Source organism: Tachypleus tridentatus, chromosome 4, assembly GCF_004210375.1.
Source record: "Tachypleus tridentatus isolate NWPU-2018 chromosome 4, ASM421037v1, whole genome shotgun sequence".
NCBI classification, from domain to species: domain Eukaryota; kingdom Metazoa; phylum Arthropoda; class Merostomata; order Xiphosura; family Limulidae; genus Tachypleus; species Tachypleus tridentatus.
In genome coordinates, this window is record NC_134828.1 from 26,991,007 (window position 1) to 27,009,917 (window position 18,911).

The 18,911-nt window shown below is 30.5% G+C and overlaps 1 protein-coding gene across 1 annotated transcript in view; it reads right to left on the reverse strand.

Annotated features, from left to right (window-relative positions):
* Positions 1 to 766: 766 nt before the first annotated feature.
* LOC143248732 (uncharacterized) overlaps positions 767 to 18,911 on the reverse strand; it is a 40,937-nt gene continuing 22,792 nt past the window's right edge. Inside the window, exons 11-15 of the mRNA XM_076497407.1 lie at positions 10,435 to 10,577; positions 7,670 to 7,751; positions 7,108 to 7,265; positions 6,071 to 6,289; positions 767 to 4,980 (exon numbers count right to left, since the gene is read on the reverse strand). Coding sequence (XP_076353522.1) covers positions 4,751 to 4,980; positions 6,071 to 6,289; positions 7,108 to 7,265; positions 7,670 to 7,751; positions 10,435 to 10,577 — 832 coding nt within the window. The 3' untranslated portion in view covers positions 767 to 4,750. The remainder of the gene's footprint in view (positions 4,981 to 6,070; positions 6,290 to 7,107; positions 7,266 to 7,669; positions 7,752 to 10,434; positions 10,578 to 18,911) is intronic.

Below are 18,911 nucleotides of genomic sequence, written 5' to 3' on the forward strand. Positions count from 1 at the left end.
CTAAGTAATATAAATTATTGATGTTAAGGTTAGAGGAACGTGTAACAAAACTAGTAAATACATCAGAATATTAGTGTGCTATATTTTTCTTCACTGAATTAATCATCCGTGTTAAGATATAACAAAATATTTTCACCAGTGAAGTACAACCATATGTAGTATTTGTTTATCTTAAAGTCACATTGGACTATCTTCTATGTCCACCGCGGGGAATTGAACCCCGGATTCTTGCGTTGTTAGTCCGTAAAGTCACCGCTGTTCCACCGAGAGACCACCAGTATTGAAAATCAAGGAAAGATATTGTCGTCCCGAGCTTATGGAGATACTAACTTATCTGCTTTCTTCAGTCGTTTTGGTTGGACACTATCCATAAGTTCTCGTTAAACGTGTAAATTTATTAAAGTTTGGACCAGTCAGGTTATCAGTAATTTTTGTCTTTGTGGATCTACACACATTGTTCACTCTGCTAGATAAATAGGTGTTCTTTAATGGTTGCGAATTAGACCCAAAACTCGGACGCCTTCGACTAGTTGACTGTTCTTCTTAAGGATAATACAGGGTTATTTTAAAATATTGATTAAAATCTTGTTTCGTTTTTATTATTATGTTTTTTTCAAGACGAAATAACATGCCAAAAATGTACATTTTGCAAAACAGATAGTGTTCAGTTGTATAAGTTGTAAACATATGCATATGTTTACAAGAAATGTCAAGAAAGTCCAGAGCAACGTGGTTTAGTGTAGAATGAGACATTCATTTTAAAATATGGGTTTGACACATTTTATTTGAAAACATATGATATCGCAACGCTTCAAAGAAACAACGCTATATGATGCTCACCTTTATTGTATGTACCTCTTACAAACACCGTACCAATTGTCCCGGTAATCCCCTTCACCTAATACATAAATAGATACGGTATAAAAATTTGTACAGTTTTGCTTTTCATAAACCAAACAGGCCTCTGTATAAATATCACGAACAACATTTTTTTTCTGTTGTTTTTTTCTCACACATTGAACGAGTTAATTCGTTCGTTACTGTATTGTCTTCTAACGAAAATAACGCGCAACGAACGATAGTAGCACAATATGGACGAAAATAGCAAATACGAATTAAACCGGAAAACATACTAACCAGTGAGAACTTCACATAGAATAGCAAATACTGCATATCTGAAGAGAAGCAACCATTCTGTGCACAGCGTAAAGAAAACATTACTTAAAAAGAAACAGTTTCTAGAACCCAGATAAAACAGCCCAATAACTTATATAAATCCTTATTTTCCAAAGAACTTTCAAACAGCATGTTTTGGTTAAATAAAACTAGGCTCTCTCGCGAAGGAGTAGCTTAAAACATAAATCTTCATATAATGTTACTGTATTATATACTGACGTTAAGAAAACAGTTGTGTTAAAAGAAGTCGAGAAAATAATAACCCTATAACCCGAGCGCTTCCTAAAGATAGCCTTTTTTGTTTCATCAGGAGCAAATAGTTTGCTTCTGACGTCTACATTTATCAGAGATAAAAATATTATAACGTTGAATTAAAATTGTAGATTTGTCTTAGTTCTCATCTCTATAATTCATTTACTTTTCTCTTATGTATGAGTAATAGATACATTAAGAAATAATACTATTAAATAATACTGCATCAAATAAACAGTGGTTTAAGTACCTTATGATGAACATTGTTGGAGACACACGACACTATCTTTTTATGGAACCATCCAAGACGAATAGATAGAACAATACAAACATCGTAACAATGCTTGCAAATAAATAATCTCGTAATCATGAAGGTAAAAAGGTTTGCAACAGGTTAAAATATCATTTCAAATTAAAGTTGACAATCATAGTCTATTATAGCTGAGAAAAGTGTCTATTGTATTAAACACGAAATTTGTTTAGGCAGGATTACGGTAAATTAATCTGTAACACTTATTTTTAAACCCTTTTATTAGCTATATTTTTGTGCGTCATCAATACCAAGCAGGTTTATTACTCATAAGGATTTATATCAGCCTACCCTCAAATTGAATTTTACTTTAGGTAAGATAAAAATGAATTGAGCTTGGGCGTGGTAAGTTCATCATTCGAAAGAATTTGACCTTCTGAGTCTGAAACAGTAATTAAATCTCAAATTGGTCAAGAGAAGATGGAGCTACGAACTAAACATCTGTACTTATAAAACAAACAAACAAAAACTAGGAGCCATTCTGTAAGCCGTTATGTCGCGGCAAAAAGTTTTCTCATGTTAAAGTAGGTTACTGTAGTCTATCATGACGAATTATATTAAACTATCTAGTCAAACTCGGTTAAAAGTCAACTTCAGGACAAAGGATATAGTCAAAGTTTACAGTAAACACCAGATACAAGATCCACCAGAGTGAAATAAACTTTCACGTTTAAAATATTAAAATTTTAAAGAAATAAGGAGCAAAAAGAAAATCACCTCTAACATAAATCAGACAAACAACAAACAAGACTTGCAGAAGTTAAATCTTCCTTCTTGAAGGGTAGATTGGCAGTTTTCAGTTTTAATCTAAATAAAAAATAATGGTTTCTGACACCATGATTCCTCTAAATGCTGTTTTTCATCCCATATATTATTAAGTTGAAATATTTATACATTATAAAGGTGATCAGCTTTGTAAACATTTGGCCCATCGTCTAATTAGTTAGTGAGTAATAATTAGACTTGAGTGACTACTGACCACGATTCACGTCGTTACGACCTTACGTTTGTCTTCCATGACTCAGGTCATCACAGCCTGACATTAGAACTTGCATTAGTCTCCCATGACTCAGGTCATCACAGCCTGACATTAGAACTTGCATTAGTCTTCCATGATTCAGGTCATCACAGCCTGACATTAAAACTTGCTTTAGTCTCCCATGGCTCAGACGTACACAGCCTGACATTAGAACTTGCATTAGTCTCCCATGACTCAGGTCATCACAGCCTGACATTAGAACTTGCATTAGTCTTCCATGATTCAGACGTACACAGCCTGACATTAGAACTTGCATTAGTCTCTCATGGCTCAGACGTACACAGCCTGACATTAGAACTTGCATTTGTCTCCCATGGCTCAGATCACCACATCCTTACGTCAGATTTTAGATTTTTCTCCCACGAATCAGATGGATACAGCCTTACATTAGAAGTACATTTGTCTCCTATGACTCAGGTTGCCACGACCCTACACAAGTATTTAAGTTTATCTCAAGGATTGACGTTACTATATTTCTTATTTTGACATTTAACAAGACGCTAAAAACTTGTCATTCAGTAATTATAGAATAAAATAGCTAGACAGTTAAACACTAGAATAGAACAACATTCAAAGGGAATTTTTAGTTCAATGTAATCTACTAAAAGTGTGGTTCAATTCCTATTACTGGTTGAATTTCTTGTTGTTGAATACAAGGCTTAGCATATAAACCAAAAAGTAGGTACGATTTTGAATTCATCATTCGAAACACCACTTGTCATCAAGCTATAGTGGTGTTGGGGGATTTCACCCCTCGTTAGTAATCTGGATAATGGTAGATCACACGATAACTGTATACTCGTACAACCATTTTAAAAATATGTACCACTGATGTTACCAGATAAATTGTTCATAATAGTAAAAACTATCCATGAAGCCGAATCTATTATTCGATTTATCACTTGTCAAACTGGTCTCGTGAATTCCTTTCGTACATTTTTTTAATATTTGAATTTTTACTAAACATGTTTCACTGAGACCTTACACAACGTCTCTTTACAAATTACATAAAACAATGAACTGCATCTATTAACATGTCGACGTAAAACTCCCCACCAACTAAAGTATTGGACAAATTGAATTTGTAGAACGAAAAACACATTCTAACAGATACACAAGTTCTCATAAAACGATGACGTAAAGCTCCCTACCAACTAAAGCGTTAGACAAACCGAGTTTTTTTTACCACAAAATACGTTTTAACAGCTACACAACTACTGGCACGTTGACGTAAAGCTCCCTACCAACTAAAGAGTTAGACAAACCGAGTTTTTTTTACCACAAAACACATTTTAACAACTACACAACTAATAACACGTTGACGCAAAACTCCCTACAAACTAAAGTATTGGAAAAACTGAGTTTGTTGAACATAAAACACGTTTTATCAGATACATAAGTGCTAAAATGTTGACGTGAATCTCCCCACCAACTAAAGTATCGGACAAATTGAATTTGTTGAACACAAAATACGTTTTACCAGCTACACAGCACATGAACGTGTTTTGTGTTCAATCAAAGTCTTACTGTTAGAATAAAAACTGCAAAAACTCACCAATCCTAGCTATTTAGTACATAAGGTAATAAGTTTGATTGTCTGATAACAGACACTGATTAAGGTACTTTCATGATCATTAAAAATACATCCACATATATTCATTGTTCAAATATTTCATAAGAGATGGCGCTATAAGTATAAAAATGTTGTTATTCTGGTCACCAGGCAGAAAAGTTTTGACCAAAAACTATTAGGGAAACATGAATTAAGCCTAACCCTTTTCAAGTATTGTCGATTTGTATTTTGTTTTAATTGTTAAAGTGTTAATATTTCCTTTGGAAAACAAGTTTTATGTTTATAAGAAAGTAAAGAACGAAAAAAGAAGCAATCAAGTTATGAAAAAAAAAAACTACGTGAAACTCAATAGAAAAACCGGCTTTTAAAATTCACCATGCAAACAACACGAAACTTAAAATTAGGAAATCGTGATATCTGAGCCATCTGTACTGTTTTCATAGTTAATAGAAAATATATGCTTGCTAGCTGGTCCCTCGCGTTTCCAGCGCCTTGAGATTGCAACACATGAAGCTAAAATACTGAGCTCGACAAATAACGTTAAACTTCCAAAAACAGCCGTTATTGTTGGTTCAAAACACACGATGTCGCCCTCTGGTGGGACCATGTCTATCTCCTTTTCTTTAAAAACTGGAAAATAAGAAAACGATGATAAATATTTTTTTGTTTTTATAGAAATTTTTCAAGTAACAAATTACAAATTTTCTGATTATACGTGAGAGAGCTTCGAGGTTTAATAAATATTAATATTAAGAAAAAATAAAACGATTTAAAAACTACACATGAAACATCTGAAAAAGTAAAGTACATTTTATGATTTTTTTTATTATTATGAATGTTTGACGTAAGATGCAATATGGTTCCCCCAGTGGCTTAGCGATAGGTCTGTAGGCTAAGGATGCTTAAATGTAGTAGGCAGAGCACAAACAACTTAATGTGTAACAGAAACAACTAATCGTTAGGTCGTATTTAGAACGAAATAACAAAGCAAGTATGAATATTAGATGTTAATATCCATGTTTTCACATATCAAAGCCACATTGTGCTATCTGCTATGTCCACCGAGGGGAATCGGATCCCCTGATTTGAGCGTTATAAATTCGAAGACATACCACTCTCCCACCGGGAGACATAGATGTTAATAAAACCATAAATAGGACAATGAGATGGTTGATAAAATCTGAGAAGTATTCACTTAAGCTGTTCTAAGTAGAAAATAAATTTATTTCGCGTTAGAATTTACAAGCAAGGTATCAATGAAAGTTAAGACGTTTGGAAGGTAAAGGTAAGAAAATCTGACAGGTATTCTACGAACTTCTGACTACAAAGTAAAGAAAGGTAGGTTATAATATTTCAGCACACTATATTTCCCATATCCAGTGCAGACGAGGCCTTTCGTCTAATACCAAGGATCATCAGACCAGCCAAGATACGACAGACACAGGCAATTTTTACATCATAATTTTCCAAGAACAACAACTGTTATGGTAAATCAGATTAAGGAGTGAATTGTAATTGCTATACATTTTACTTAAGTCATTTTTAATAACAAGGATTAATAATACATTGGTACTCTACTGATGGAACATGTACAGACACGTCCTTCTCGGAAGTTTATCTCTTGTTCAGAGATAAATGTTCTGTGTAGTTGAGAGACAAATAATGGGGTGGTTAACTACTTCAACAAGGTATACGACAGGTAGACTTTTTAAGTTTTTACCTGTTCTTGTTGGAGCCGTGACGGGGGTGGCATAGTTAGCCTCATAATAAGGTTGTCCAACTCCAAAATCGGGGGCTTTCACTGCAAGACTTTTAGCCAACTTCATGGTCGACAGAACCTTCCCGTTGTTACTCTCTCTAACGTCACGTTTCTTACGCCCGAACGAATACACCGTTTCAAGGTCATCTTCACTTCTACCAGTAGGAATGTTGCACAGGCCTGAAGATAGAGATTACATAGGTTTCTAGTATCGTCCTACTTGTCCTATTATTCATGTTTGTGTCGGTGGTTATTTAAGACTAAATGTTCATAAATCATTGTTTCTTCAAAGTCGAAGAATTATTGTGAATGAACCTAACCGACAGGAAGGTTTCCTCCATTCACATAAGAAGGATATTCACTAATTTTAAAGATTACTTACAAAAATCTATTAAAATTTGTGGTCTTTTCTCGATATTCAGAGGGTTTTAAAGATAACCATGCGTATGCACACAATATTATTTGTAATTATTTGAAAATTATTCAAGCAAAACAAAGGCCGAAACAAATCGAAACCGTTGAATTTTTTACGATAATTTTATCAACAACTAGAAGTAAACTCCACATAAATTCTTAATTGATACTTTAAAGGACAAATTCATTTATAATGTTAAGTAACAAACAGCTCCAACCGCCATCTATCGGTTGATGCTTTTAGTAATAAATATATCAAGTAAGATAGAAGTGCCCGAGGAAATTTTTTTCAATTAGTTGATGCTTTTAGTATAAACATTTCACAGAACACAGAAATGTCCCAAATCGCCATCTATCGGTTGATGCCTTAAGTAACAAATGTAGATTTTCAGAAGTGTCTCAAGGCACTTTCTATCAGCTTGCACTTTTATTAAAAATACATTACCTGCAAAGCATTGTTTCAAAGCGCCATCTGGTAGTTGGCGTTGTAATCCTAAATTAAATAAATAACATAAATAATATTGGTCCAATATTACACCCGCTGGTTGATATTTCTTGAGAAAAGTGATTTTATAAAGCGAAACTTACCGGTTGACAATTTTCAAGGCAAGTTTCCACGTCTGCTTCCAGTTCCAATACGCTGCTTCCAGTGAAAGTGAAAGCTTCTAAGTAACTCTCTAACGACTTGCTATTCTTGTCCAATTTTCGGACTTCTCGCATCATCTTCACTTCTACCGGACATCTGTTGTTAGATAAAGTAAAACTTTCACACGTCCTTCAGCATTTACACAGCTTGCTGACATTCATGTTCGAAAGTCTTCACAAAGTAAATTCAAGGTCAAAAAACTTACTATGGTAAGTCGTTACACTGAACTTGTTTCACTCATTTTACAACGTTAAGTGCACTTATAACCCGTTACCACAGCGACAACAGTTACAATGTAACAACACATCACACGTTAGTAATATATGACAAAGCAATAAGTCACAAAGTAACAACGCATTACAAATTAACATACGTCACAAAGCAACGATAACTCACAACGCATTACACGTCACAAAGTAACAAGAGTTCTCAAAGTAATAACACATCACAAAGTATCAACAAACGACAAAGTAACAACACATCACAGAAGTTTCTCTTACCCGGTTTTGTCAATCAAAGTAATGTTATTAGTACCACTTCCGTCCTTAGCGACGAGGTTCCTTAAAAATATACCATAAGTATCTGAAAATATAAGGCGGTAATTGGTTAAAACTAGGAAACTGTGTTCGGATATTTAATATTATTTTAGTTTTTTGTTTTTTTTACTGCGAACAAAAGATTCAATTCCACAAACATGTTTCTTCTAAATTACTTCCAAGACGGAAAGTTATATTACGGATAGCCAATCGAAGACATTTTAAAAAGCCATCGGTCACGACTGATACTTGGACATTCGTGATATTGAGTAAAAATGTTGATACCAACCGTCCTGAGGTACACATTGTGACAGCTTTCTGTAGCGTTTTCTTTAATAAATTCAAGATGTGTATAAACTTTACGACCACAAAAATAATTTGTAGAATTAGATTCGTGAAATGAATTCTGCTGATTGGAATTCGGTTGTCACTGGGTAAGTTGTATCGTGTATTTAGTTATTGTTGTTGTTTTGAATTAAGCACAAAGCTACACAATTGGTCTGGGTTCTGCCCACTACGGGTATCGAAACCCTGTTTTTAGCATTGTAAGTCCGCAGACATACCGCTGAGCAACTGGGGGGGGGCATATTTAGTTATAATCCTTTCGTTTTGAAAGGTAAACGATCTGAAATCAGGTACGTAATGAACTGAATCTCTCAGAAAAGTGTTCATGATTTCTACACACCGAAACGTTTAGCAAAGAATAGTGTTTATAATTTCTTCTCATCGAAACGTTTACCATGTAAATATATTCATGATCTCAACGAAACATAGAACACAAAATGGTGTTTCTGATTTCTTCTCATCGAAACGTTTAGTATGAAATGGTGTTCATGATGTCTTCTCACAGAACCACCTACTATACAATACTTATAATATAATAGACAACACAGTTATTTAAAAAGAATATATATTTCACATGTATTGCGTTACAAGTGTTTTGATTAATTCAATTGAAACTACTGCTGTAACTGTATGCAAAATGTTATGGCAACAATATTAAATCATGTTAGAAAAACTAAATTTATAATCCAAGTATATAGATACTAGGTGGAAGAATCGACGAAAGTTATGTGAATGTACAATTAATGGAAGGTTATCTTAGGAAATCAAACGTTACTTCCTTATATGTCATTACCAAAAGTACAAATACCATTGTAACTTGCAAAATTTAAAATTGTTAAAGATCCATCCACACTCTGTGAAGTAGTTGCATGGACGAACAGCAGATGGCACTATTATATTTAAATAAATACACCTTACTAATATTATTAAGATACAAACTAATATATTGTTGACTACAGTTAAAAACAACAATAAAAAGAAACATTCGAATAAACTTATTTTACAACTCACTGTATATTCATTAAAATTATGAAACTAAACAACTCACTGTATATTCATTAAAATTATGAAAGTAAACAACTCATTGTATATTCATTAAAACTATAAAAGTAAACAACTCATTGTATATTCATAAAACTGTGAAACTAAACAACTCACTGTATATTCATTAAAATTATGAAAGTAAACAACTCATTGTATATTCATTAAAATTATGAAAGTAAACAACTCATTGTATATTCATAAAACTGTGAAACTAAACAACTCACTGTATATTCATTAAAATTATGAAAGTAAACAACTCATTGTATATTAATAAGGACTGTGAAACTAAGCTTACTGCATATTCATAAGAACTATGAAACTAAACTTACTGCATATTCATAAGAACTATGAAACTAAACTTACTGCATATTCATAAGAACTATGAAACTAAACAACTCACTGTATATTCATAAAACTGTGAAACTAAGCTTACTGCATATTCATAAGAACTATGAAACTAAACTTACTGCATATTCATAAGAACTATGAAACTAAACAACTCACTGTATATTCATAAAACTATGAAAGTAAACAACTCACTAAGATATTAATAAAACTAAACAACTCACTGTATATTCATTAAAACTGTGAAAGTAAACAACTCACTAAGATATTCTGAATTCATGTATGTTGTAAGGATGTGAATTCTCAAACAATGTCCTATCATGAATAGATTAGTGTTACTGTAAAACCCTAAAAACCGTATTACTATAATTAACACTTATTTGTAACACCGATTAAAGATAGTAGTGTTATATGTAACACATTTTTTGTAACACTATTTAAATATAGTTTTTTTTTTTATCTAGTTCACTGTTTGTAACACTGTTTAAAGATAATGTTATGTCTAACACTTTGTTTATAACACCATTTAAAGATAGTGGTGTTATATCTAATATACTGTTTATAACATTGCTTAAAAATAATGGTGTTATATCGAACAATTTTTTTTTTTTTGTATGTTCATAAACACTAAGCGATAAGAGACTAGATAACTGCTTGAATTTAGTTTCAAACCAAAACAGTGAACCCATGGAATCAAAGATGTCGCGAGGGACGGGGGGGGCGGGGGTTCCAGAAGACATCATAGTTTGGTCATTCATAATTGTAATTATACATCTCCAGTTGGCCTGGCATGGCCTAGCGCGTTAAGGCGTGCGCTTCGCAATTCGCGGGTTCGCGCCCGAGAAGATATCATAGTTTGGTCATTCATAATTGTAATTATACATCTCCAGTTTAAAAGTCGAAATCACTTACTAACTCACTATATAATTCTGTAATGTTATCTAAAATGTAAACCTTTTCTTTACACCCTTGATTTGTTTTCTCTGTATTCGTACCTTCCTCAGACATCTTCACCTGAACCCTTAGCAATTCTCCCAGAGTAACACTGTTACGTTCCTCTCCTTGCATGTCCAGTATCCGGAGTAGGAGCTTCGGGAGAGGTGGTCGTCCTCTTGAGAAATCAGTGGACTCTATATTTCTGAAGATAAGTACTTTTGTCAGTCATTATTTATATTTATCCACGGACTAAACAAGGTGCACACAGATATCATAGTTTGTATCAGTGTTAAATACCAATGGAAAGAATCGGGTACTTTTCAAATAATTCATCGAGAAGAGTCCTGATGTGTTAATAACGACAGCAATAAAGCAATGCACATTAATAACTTAATATATTTACTGTGTGACTAATTTAGGTCGGTTTTAACGTAATTTCAGTGACCGAGTTCTTTAAGGTTATGTTGTGGTAAAATTTCATTGTCACGGAAACCAATATATTTTAAACATTTAAGTGACAAAGAAAATTTATACAGATAAGACCTACGGAATTCGTATAGTTTCTTTTATTCTTTGATTTGTGTGTGTGTGAGATATTCCTTTCCGATCTCAAATCAATCTAGTTAGAGATTCGTCTAGGTATGAAATTAAAAAAAAACCGCTAGTACAGCGCTAAGTCTACGGCTTTATAATGTTAAAATCAGGAGTTCAATTCCCCGCGATGAGCTTTCCAGATAGCCCGATATGCCTTTACAATAAGAAAAACACACAGATTTAAAATGTAAAAATAGTTGTTTAAGCATATTTAAAATCGTATTTTTAAATTTGAATTTAACGGAGACGTCATAGAAAGAAAACTATAAATTATTTTATAATAATACTAATAAAAGTCCCAACATATAACAACTTCGGAAACTTGTTGTCTCTTGTCAAATATTTTTGCTGGTTAAATGTAGGAAAGTCATTAATCAAAATAATTAAAGACCAGGAGAAGTGTTTTATTTTATGTCTTTTATTGTTTTCAAACAGATGGCGTGTTTCAATGAACCAAATGGCGACGAGATAAACACACTATTGGGTTTTATTGCCATTCAAGTATTTGAATGTGTTTTTGAGAGTGGAGTTAACCCTAAAATGTTTTCTGAATATTAGAAACCTTTCTATTTATCGTTCACTAGACTAAACTCATTGTCTCCACATAATGAAGTTCACCAAATACGTTTACCATGATTTAAACAGCGAGGTGGAATACAGCAATATGAGATTATAAGTAATGTATGCATAATTCAAGCACAAATAATTATTATTTGTTCATACTTCCTGAAGACGTAAAATATCAAATACAAAAATAAAATCATTAGGACGAACGAAGAAACGAATTTAGAGGGTTAACAAGAGATTATAAATGGATGTAGGATTAGCTTAATTAATGAAGAAATTCAGAGGATTAACTACGGATTAGATGAAGTCCTTTTATGATTGAATAAAAAGAACACCAAAAGAGAAAGGGGAAATTACAAGAAGGAGATATAGAGTCAAATAAAGAAATAAATTCCTACTATATATGGTCGACATTAGTTCCGTGTTTATATAGAGATCAAGTCTGTCTAGGAAGCCAGCATCATTAAACAAATCACCGTGAATGATTCTGTAAGTAAAGTTTTATGTTCAACTCTGAAAAACAGATTTGAACGTTGATTTAACCAAGATCTATTATTGATTAATTAACTGAATGTGTCATTAAAACCGAGAATCAAAAATATTAATATTAGATTCGGTAATAATATGACTTCACCTATATTTACTAAAGATTGTTGTCTCATTGTTGACATTGTTGAGACTACCTTCAGTGATAATATGACTTCACCTATATTTACTAAAGATTGTTGTCTCATTGTTCACATTGTTGAGACTACCTTCAGTGATAATATGACTTCACCTATATTTACTAAAGATTGTTGTCTCATTGTTGACATTGTTAAGTCTACCTTCAGTGATAATATGACTTCACCTATATTTACTAAAGATTGTTGTCTCATTGTTGACATTGTTAAGACTACCTTCAGTGATAATATGACTTCACCTATATTTACTAAAGATTGTTGTCTCATTGTTGACATTGTTAATACAATCTGTATTGGTTATTTACCTTCAAACAAAAACTAATTTGTTACCGTGAAAATATTTAGTACCTATAATTATAATTGGGCGATCAAAACAACAGAATGATCTTTTGTTAATAACACCGTGTCTTCTATATTAACATTTTGAATACAAATGATCGGGCGATCAAAGTAATGTAATGTGATCTCTTATTAATAACACCGTGTTTCCTATATTAATATCTTGAATACCAATAATTAGAATAACAAAGCAATAGAATGATCTCTTGTTAATAACCCTGCGTCTTCTATATTAACCTCTTGAATACCAATAATGGGGTGATCAAAACAACAGAATGATCCTTTGTACTTAATATGCCTTTGTTTCCTATATCTAAATTTACTAAGAAAGACAGTAAGAAAAAGAAACAATTAAAAAAATGGTAATTCTTAGGCTTTCTTTACATGAAAAATACTTTAAATCATAGATGGTAAGATATTTAATTCTCAAGCTCTTGTTATTAACAATACTTTAAATCATAGATAGTAAGATATTTAATTCACAAGCTCTTGTTATTAACAATACTTTAAATCATAGATAGTAAGATATTTAATTCACAAGCTCTTGTTATTAACAATACTTTAAATCATAGATAGTAAGATATTTAATTCAGAAGCTCTTGTTATTAACAATACTTTAAATCATATATAGTAAGATATTTAATTCACAAGCTCTTGTTATTAACAATACTTTAAATCATAGATAGTAAGATATTTAATTCAGAAGCTCTTGTTATTAACAATACTTTAAATCATAGATAGTAAGATATTTAATTCACAAGCTCTTGTTATTAACAATACTTTAAATCATAGATAGTAAGATATTTAATTCAGAAGCTCTTGTTATTAACAATACTTTAAATCATAGATAGTAAGATATTTAATTCACAAGCTCTTGTTATTAACAATACTTTAAATCATAGATAGTAAGATATTTAATTCAGAAGCTCTTGTTATTAACAATACTTTAAATCATAGATAGTAAGATATTTAATTCACAAGCTCTTGTTATTAACAATACTTTAAATCATAGATAGTAAGATATTTAATTCAGAAGCTCTTGTTATTAACAATACTTTAAATCATAGATAGTAAGATATTTAATTCAGAAGCTCTTGTTATTAACAATACTTTAAATCATAGATAGTAAGATATTTAATTCAGAAGCTCTTGTTATTAACAATACTTTAAATCATAGATAGTAAGATATTTAATTCACAAGCTCTTGTTATTAACAATACTTTAAATCATAGATAGTAAGATATTTAATTCAGAAGCTCTTGTTATTAACAATACTTTAAATCATAGATAGTAAGATATTTAATTCAGAAGCTCTTGTTATTAACAATACTTTAAATCATAGATAGTAAGATATTTATTTCAGAAGCTCTTGTTATTAACAATACTTTAAATCATAGATAGTAAGATATTTAATTCAGAAGCTCTTGTTATTAACAATACTTTAAATCATAGATAGTAAGATATTTAATTCTCAAGCTCTTGTTATTAACAATACTTTAAATCATAGATAGTAAGATATTTAATTCAGAAGCTCTTGTTATTAACAATACTTTAAATCATAGATAGTAAGATATTTAATTCACAAGCTCTTGTAATTAACAATACTTTAAATCATAGATAGTAAGATATTTAATTCAGAAGCTCTTGTTATTAACAATACTTTAAATCATAGATAGTAAGATATTTAATTCTCAAGCTCTTGTTATTAACAATACTTTAAATCATAGATAGTAAGATATTTAATTCTCAAGCTCTTGTTATTAATAATACTTTAAATCATAGATAGTAAGATATTTAATTCAGAAGCTCTTGTTATTAACAATACTTTAAATCATAGATAGTAAGATATTTAATTCTCAAGCTCTTGTTATTAAGAATACTTTAAATCATAGATAGTAAGATATTTAATTCTCAAGCTCTTGTTATTAACAATACTTTAAATCATAGATAGTAAGATATTTAATTCTCAAGCTCTTGTTATTAACAATACTTTAAATCATAGATAGTAAGATATTTAATTCAGAAGCTCTTGTTATTAACAATACTTTAAATCATAGATAGTAAGATATTTAATTCACAAGCTCTTGTTATTAACAATACTTTAAATCATAGATAGTAAGATATTTAATTCAGAAGCTCTTGTTATTAACAATACTTTAAATCATAGATAGTAAGATATTTAATTCTCAAGCTCTTGTTATTAACAATACTGTAAATCATAGATAGTAAGATATTTAATTCAGAAGCTCTTGTTATTAACAATACTTTAAATCATAGATAGTAAGATATTTAATTCACAAGCTCTTGTAATTAACAATACTTTAAATCATAGATAGTAAGATATTTAATTCAGAAGCTCTTGTTATTAACAATACTTTAAATCATAGATAGTAAGATATTTAATTCTCAAGCTCTTGTTATTAACAATACTTTAAATCATAGATAGTAAGATATTTAATTCTCAAGCTCTTGTTATTAACAATACTTTAAATCATAGATAGTAAGATATTTAATTCAGAAGCTCTTGTTATTAACAATACTTTAAATCATAGATAGTAAGATATTTAATTCTCAAGCTCTTGTTATTAACAATACTTTAAATCATAGATAGTAAGATATTTAATTCTCAAGCTCTTGTTATTAACAATACTTTAAATCATAGATAGTAAGATATTTAATTCTCAAGCTCTTGTTATTAACAATACTTTAAATCATAGATAGTAAGATATTTAATTCAGAAGCTCTTGTTATTAACAATACTTTAAATCATAGATAGTAAGATATTTAATTCACAAGCTCTTGTTATTAACAATACTTTAAATCATAGATAGTAAGATATTTAATTCACAAGCTCTTGTTATTAACAATACTTTAAATCATAGATAGTAAGATATTTAATTCAGAAGCTCTTGTTATTAACAATACTTTAAATCATAGATAGTAAGATATTTAATTCAGAAGCTCTTGTTATTAACAATACTTTAAATCATAGATAGTAAGATATTTAATTCTCAAGCTCTTGTTATTAACAATACTTTAAATCATAGATAGTAAGATATTTAATTCAGAAGCTCTTGTTATTAACAATACTTTAAATCATAGATAGTAAGATATTTAATTCACAAGCTCTTGTTATTAACAATACTTTAAATCATAGATAGTAAGATATTTAATTCTCAAGCTCTTGTTATTAACAATACTTTAAATCATAGATAGTAAGATATTTAATTCTCAAGCTCTTGTTATTAACAATACTTTAAATCATAGATAGTAAGATATTTAATTCAGAAGCTCTTGTTATTAACAATACTTTAAATCATAGATAGTAAGATATTTAATTCTCAAGCTCTTGTTATTAACAATACTTTAAATCATAGATAGTAAGATATTTAATTCAGAAGCTCTTGTTATTAACAATACTTTAAATCATAGATAGTAAGATATTTAATTCACAAGCTCTTGTTATTAACAATACTTTAAATCATAGATAGTAAGATATTTAATTCAGAAGCTCTTGTTATTAACAATACTTTAAATCATAGATAGTAAGATATTTAATTCTCAAGCTCTTGTTATTAACAATACTTTAAATCATAGATAGTAAGATATTTAATTCACAAGCTCTTGTTATTAACAATACTTTAAATCATAGATAGTAAGATATTTAATTCTCAAGCTCTTGTTATTAACAATACTTTAAATCATAGATAGTAAGATATTTAATTCTCAAGCTCTTGTTATTAACAATACTTTAAATCATAGATAGTAAGATATTTAATTCAGAAGCTCTTGTTATTAACAATACTTTAAATCATAGATAGTAAGATATTTAATTCTCAAGCTCTTGTTATTAACAATACTTTAAATCATAGATAGTAAGATATTTAATTCACAAGCTCTTGTTATTAACAATACTTTAAATCATAGATAGTAAGATATTTAATTCAGAAGCTCTTGTTATTAACAATACTTTAAATCATAGATAGTAAGATATTTAATTCACAAGCTCTTGTTATTAACAATATTTTAAATCATAGATAGTAAGATATTTAATTCAGAAGCTCTTGTTATTAACAATACTTTAAATCATAGATAGTAAGATATTTAATTCAGAAGCTCTTGTTATTAACAATACTTTAAATCATAGATAGTAAGATATTTAATTCAGAAGCTCTTGTTATTAACAATACTTTAAATCATAGATAGTAAGATATTTAATTCAGAAGCTCTTGTTATTAACAATACTTTAAATCATAGATAATATTTATTTCAGAAGCTCTTGTTATTAACAATACTTTAAATCATAGATAATATTTAATTCAGAAGCTCTTGTTATTAACAATACTTTAAATCATAGATAGTAAGATATTTAATTCAGAAGCTCTTGTTATTAACAATACTTTAAATCATAGATAATATTTATTTCAGAAGCTCTTGTTATTAACAATACTTTAAATCATAGATAATATTTATTTCAGAAGCTCTTGTTATTAACAATATTTTAAAACATAGATAATATTTATTTCACAAGCTCTTGTTATTAACAATACTTTAAATCATATATAGTAAGATATTTAATTCAGAAGCTCTTGTTATTAACAATACTTTAAATCATAGATAGTAAGATATTTAATTCAGAAGCTCTTGTTATTAACAATACTTTAAATCATAGATAATATTTATTTCAGAAGCTGTATTATATAAAACCTCCAAGAACGAAACTAAAACATGTAACCGTATGAGTTTTACGAGTCACTCTTATTCTCCCTGTGTCTGTATAGTTGAATAAAAACTTAACTTTTAGAAACAAGTATTAGGTATAGAGCAGTAATATTGAGAACGTTCTTATTTGGTTTTCAAGAACTCAGTTCTATACACGTTTATAGTTCTTACCACAGACTACATGAAGCACTCCTATCTTTCCAATAAACATCACAGATTGTCCGGACATTATGTTAACAAATTTACCGACGTATGTTTTGTTAGTATAATTTCCTGGCAGCCTATATAGTTATAAAGATGATCTCGTATGTCTTAAGCTCAACTTATCTGTACACCTTTGACGTAAACCGAAAGTAATGTATTTCGGTCAGAGTAATAGCGAGGTCAAGGTCACGTTCCTGTAATAAAAACGACTGTCACTTGAGTCCAGATTTTATACAGTAGCACCAACAGCTGGACGGTTTAATTTTGTCATTCAGTTTTGTGTATAGCCCGGCATAGCCAGGTGGTTAGGGCGTTGGACTAGTAAACTGAGATTCGAATCCCCGTCACATCAAAAATGCTCGCCCTTTCGGCCATTTGGGCGTTATAATGTAACGGTCAATCTCACTATTCGTTGGTAAAAGAGTAGCCCAAAAGTTGACGGTGGGCAGTGATGACTAGTTGCCTTCCCTCTAGTCTTACATTCGTAAATTAGGGATGGCTAGTGCAGACAGCCCTCGTGTAGCTTTGCGCGAAATTCAAAACAAACACAACAAACAGTCTTGCGTAATTAAGTTCAATGACGTGAATGGATGTTTATTTAGAACTTTAGATAGTGGTCAGCTGTAGACAGTTGTATGTTTGAGGGTTGTTTTATCTTGTGATTCAAACTAGTGTAGTTATGTTCGCTGACACGATGTGTTCTATTACACGGTGATCTGCTACAGACACTAGTATGTTTAGATTATATTTTATCTTTAAAGTAAACTTTGAACTGAAATAATTCGTTTAAGAAAGTTTTCTTTTTTTAGTAATGTGGTTATAGAATTTAAAATAACTTTAGTTATGTTATTTTAATTTAAGAGTAAATACCAGATACGAACAATAATGGAAAGTAACTCATTCTAAAATTACGAAAGAAATTAATTTGCAACTAAAATAATAATTTTGCTTTCTCATAACTCTGAACTCAATAATCGAACACAGTTGTTTTAAGCCTAGTTAGAGATGTTTTAGATGAAGAAAACGTTTGTTCATGTGTGACGTCAATTTAATGGTTGCCATGACAGTCAACCAACCGAGCGTCATGGTTAATGATCATCTAATACCGGTTCGGCTCCTGTTAGGATGGGTGATCGTGTTTTAGGGAGTGCCAAGGCATAACCCTTTAACCTTGTGACCTCAGGTTCCGGGATTGGCGCGGCGCATTTTGATGTTGTTTCATTATTTTATGGCTAACGACGTAACCTATGACTGTTAAACTTCACTGGCTAACACACTCCCTGGCTTTAGGAAGAATGTACATTTCTTTAACACTGAGATAAGAGTTGAATCACTCCCCAGAACTGGATAATATGGCTATAAAGAAATCAGGAATCTTTTAAAGTTAGAAATTAAAACAAATTCGTTTGTTGAATTTCATGTGAAAC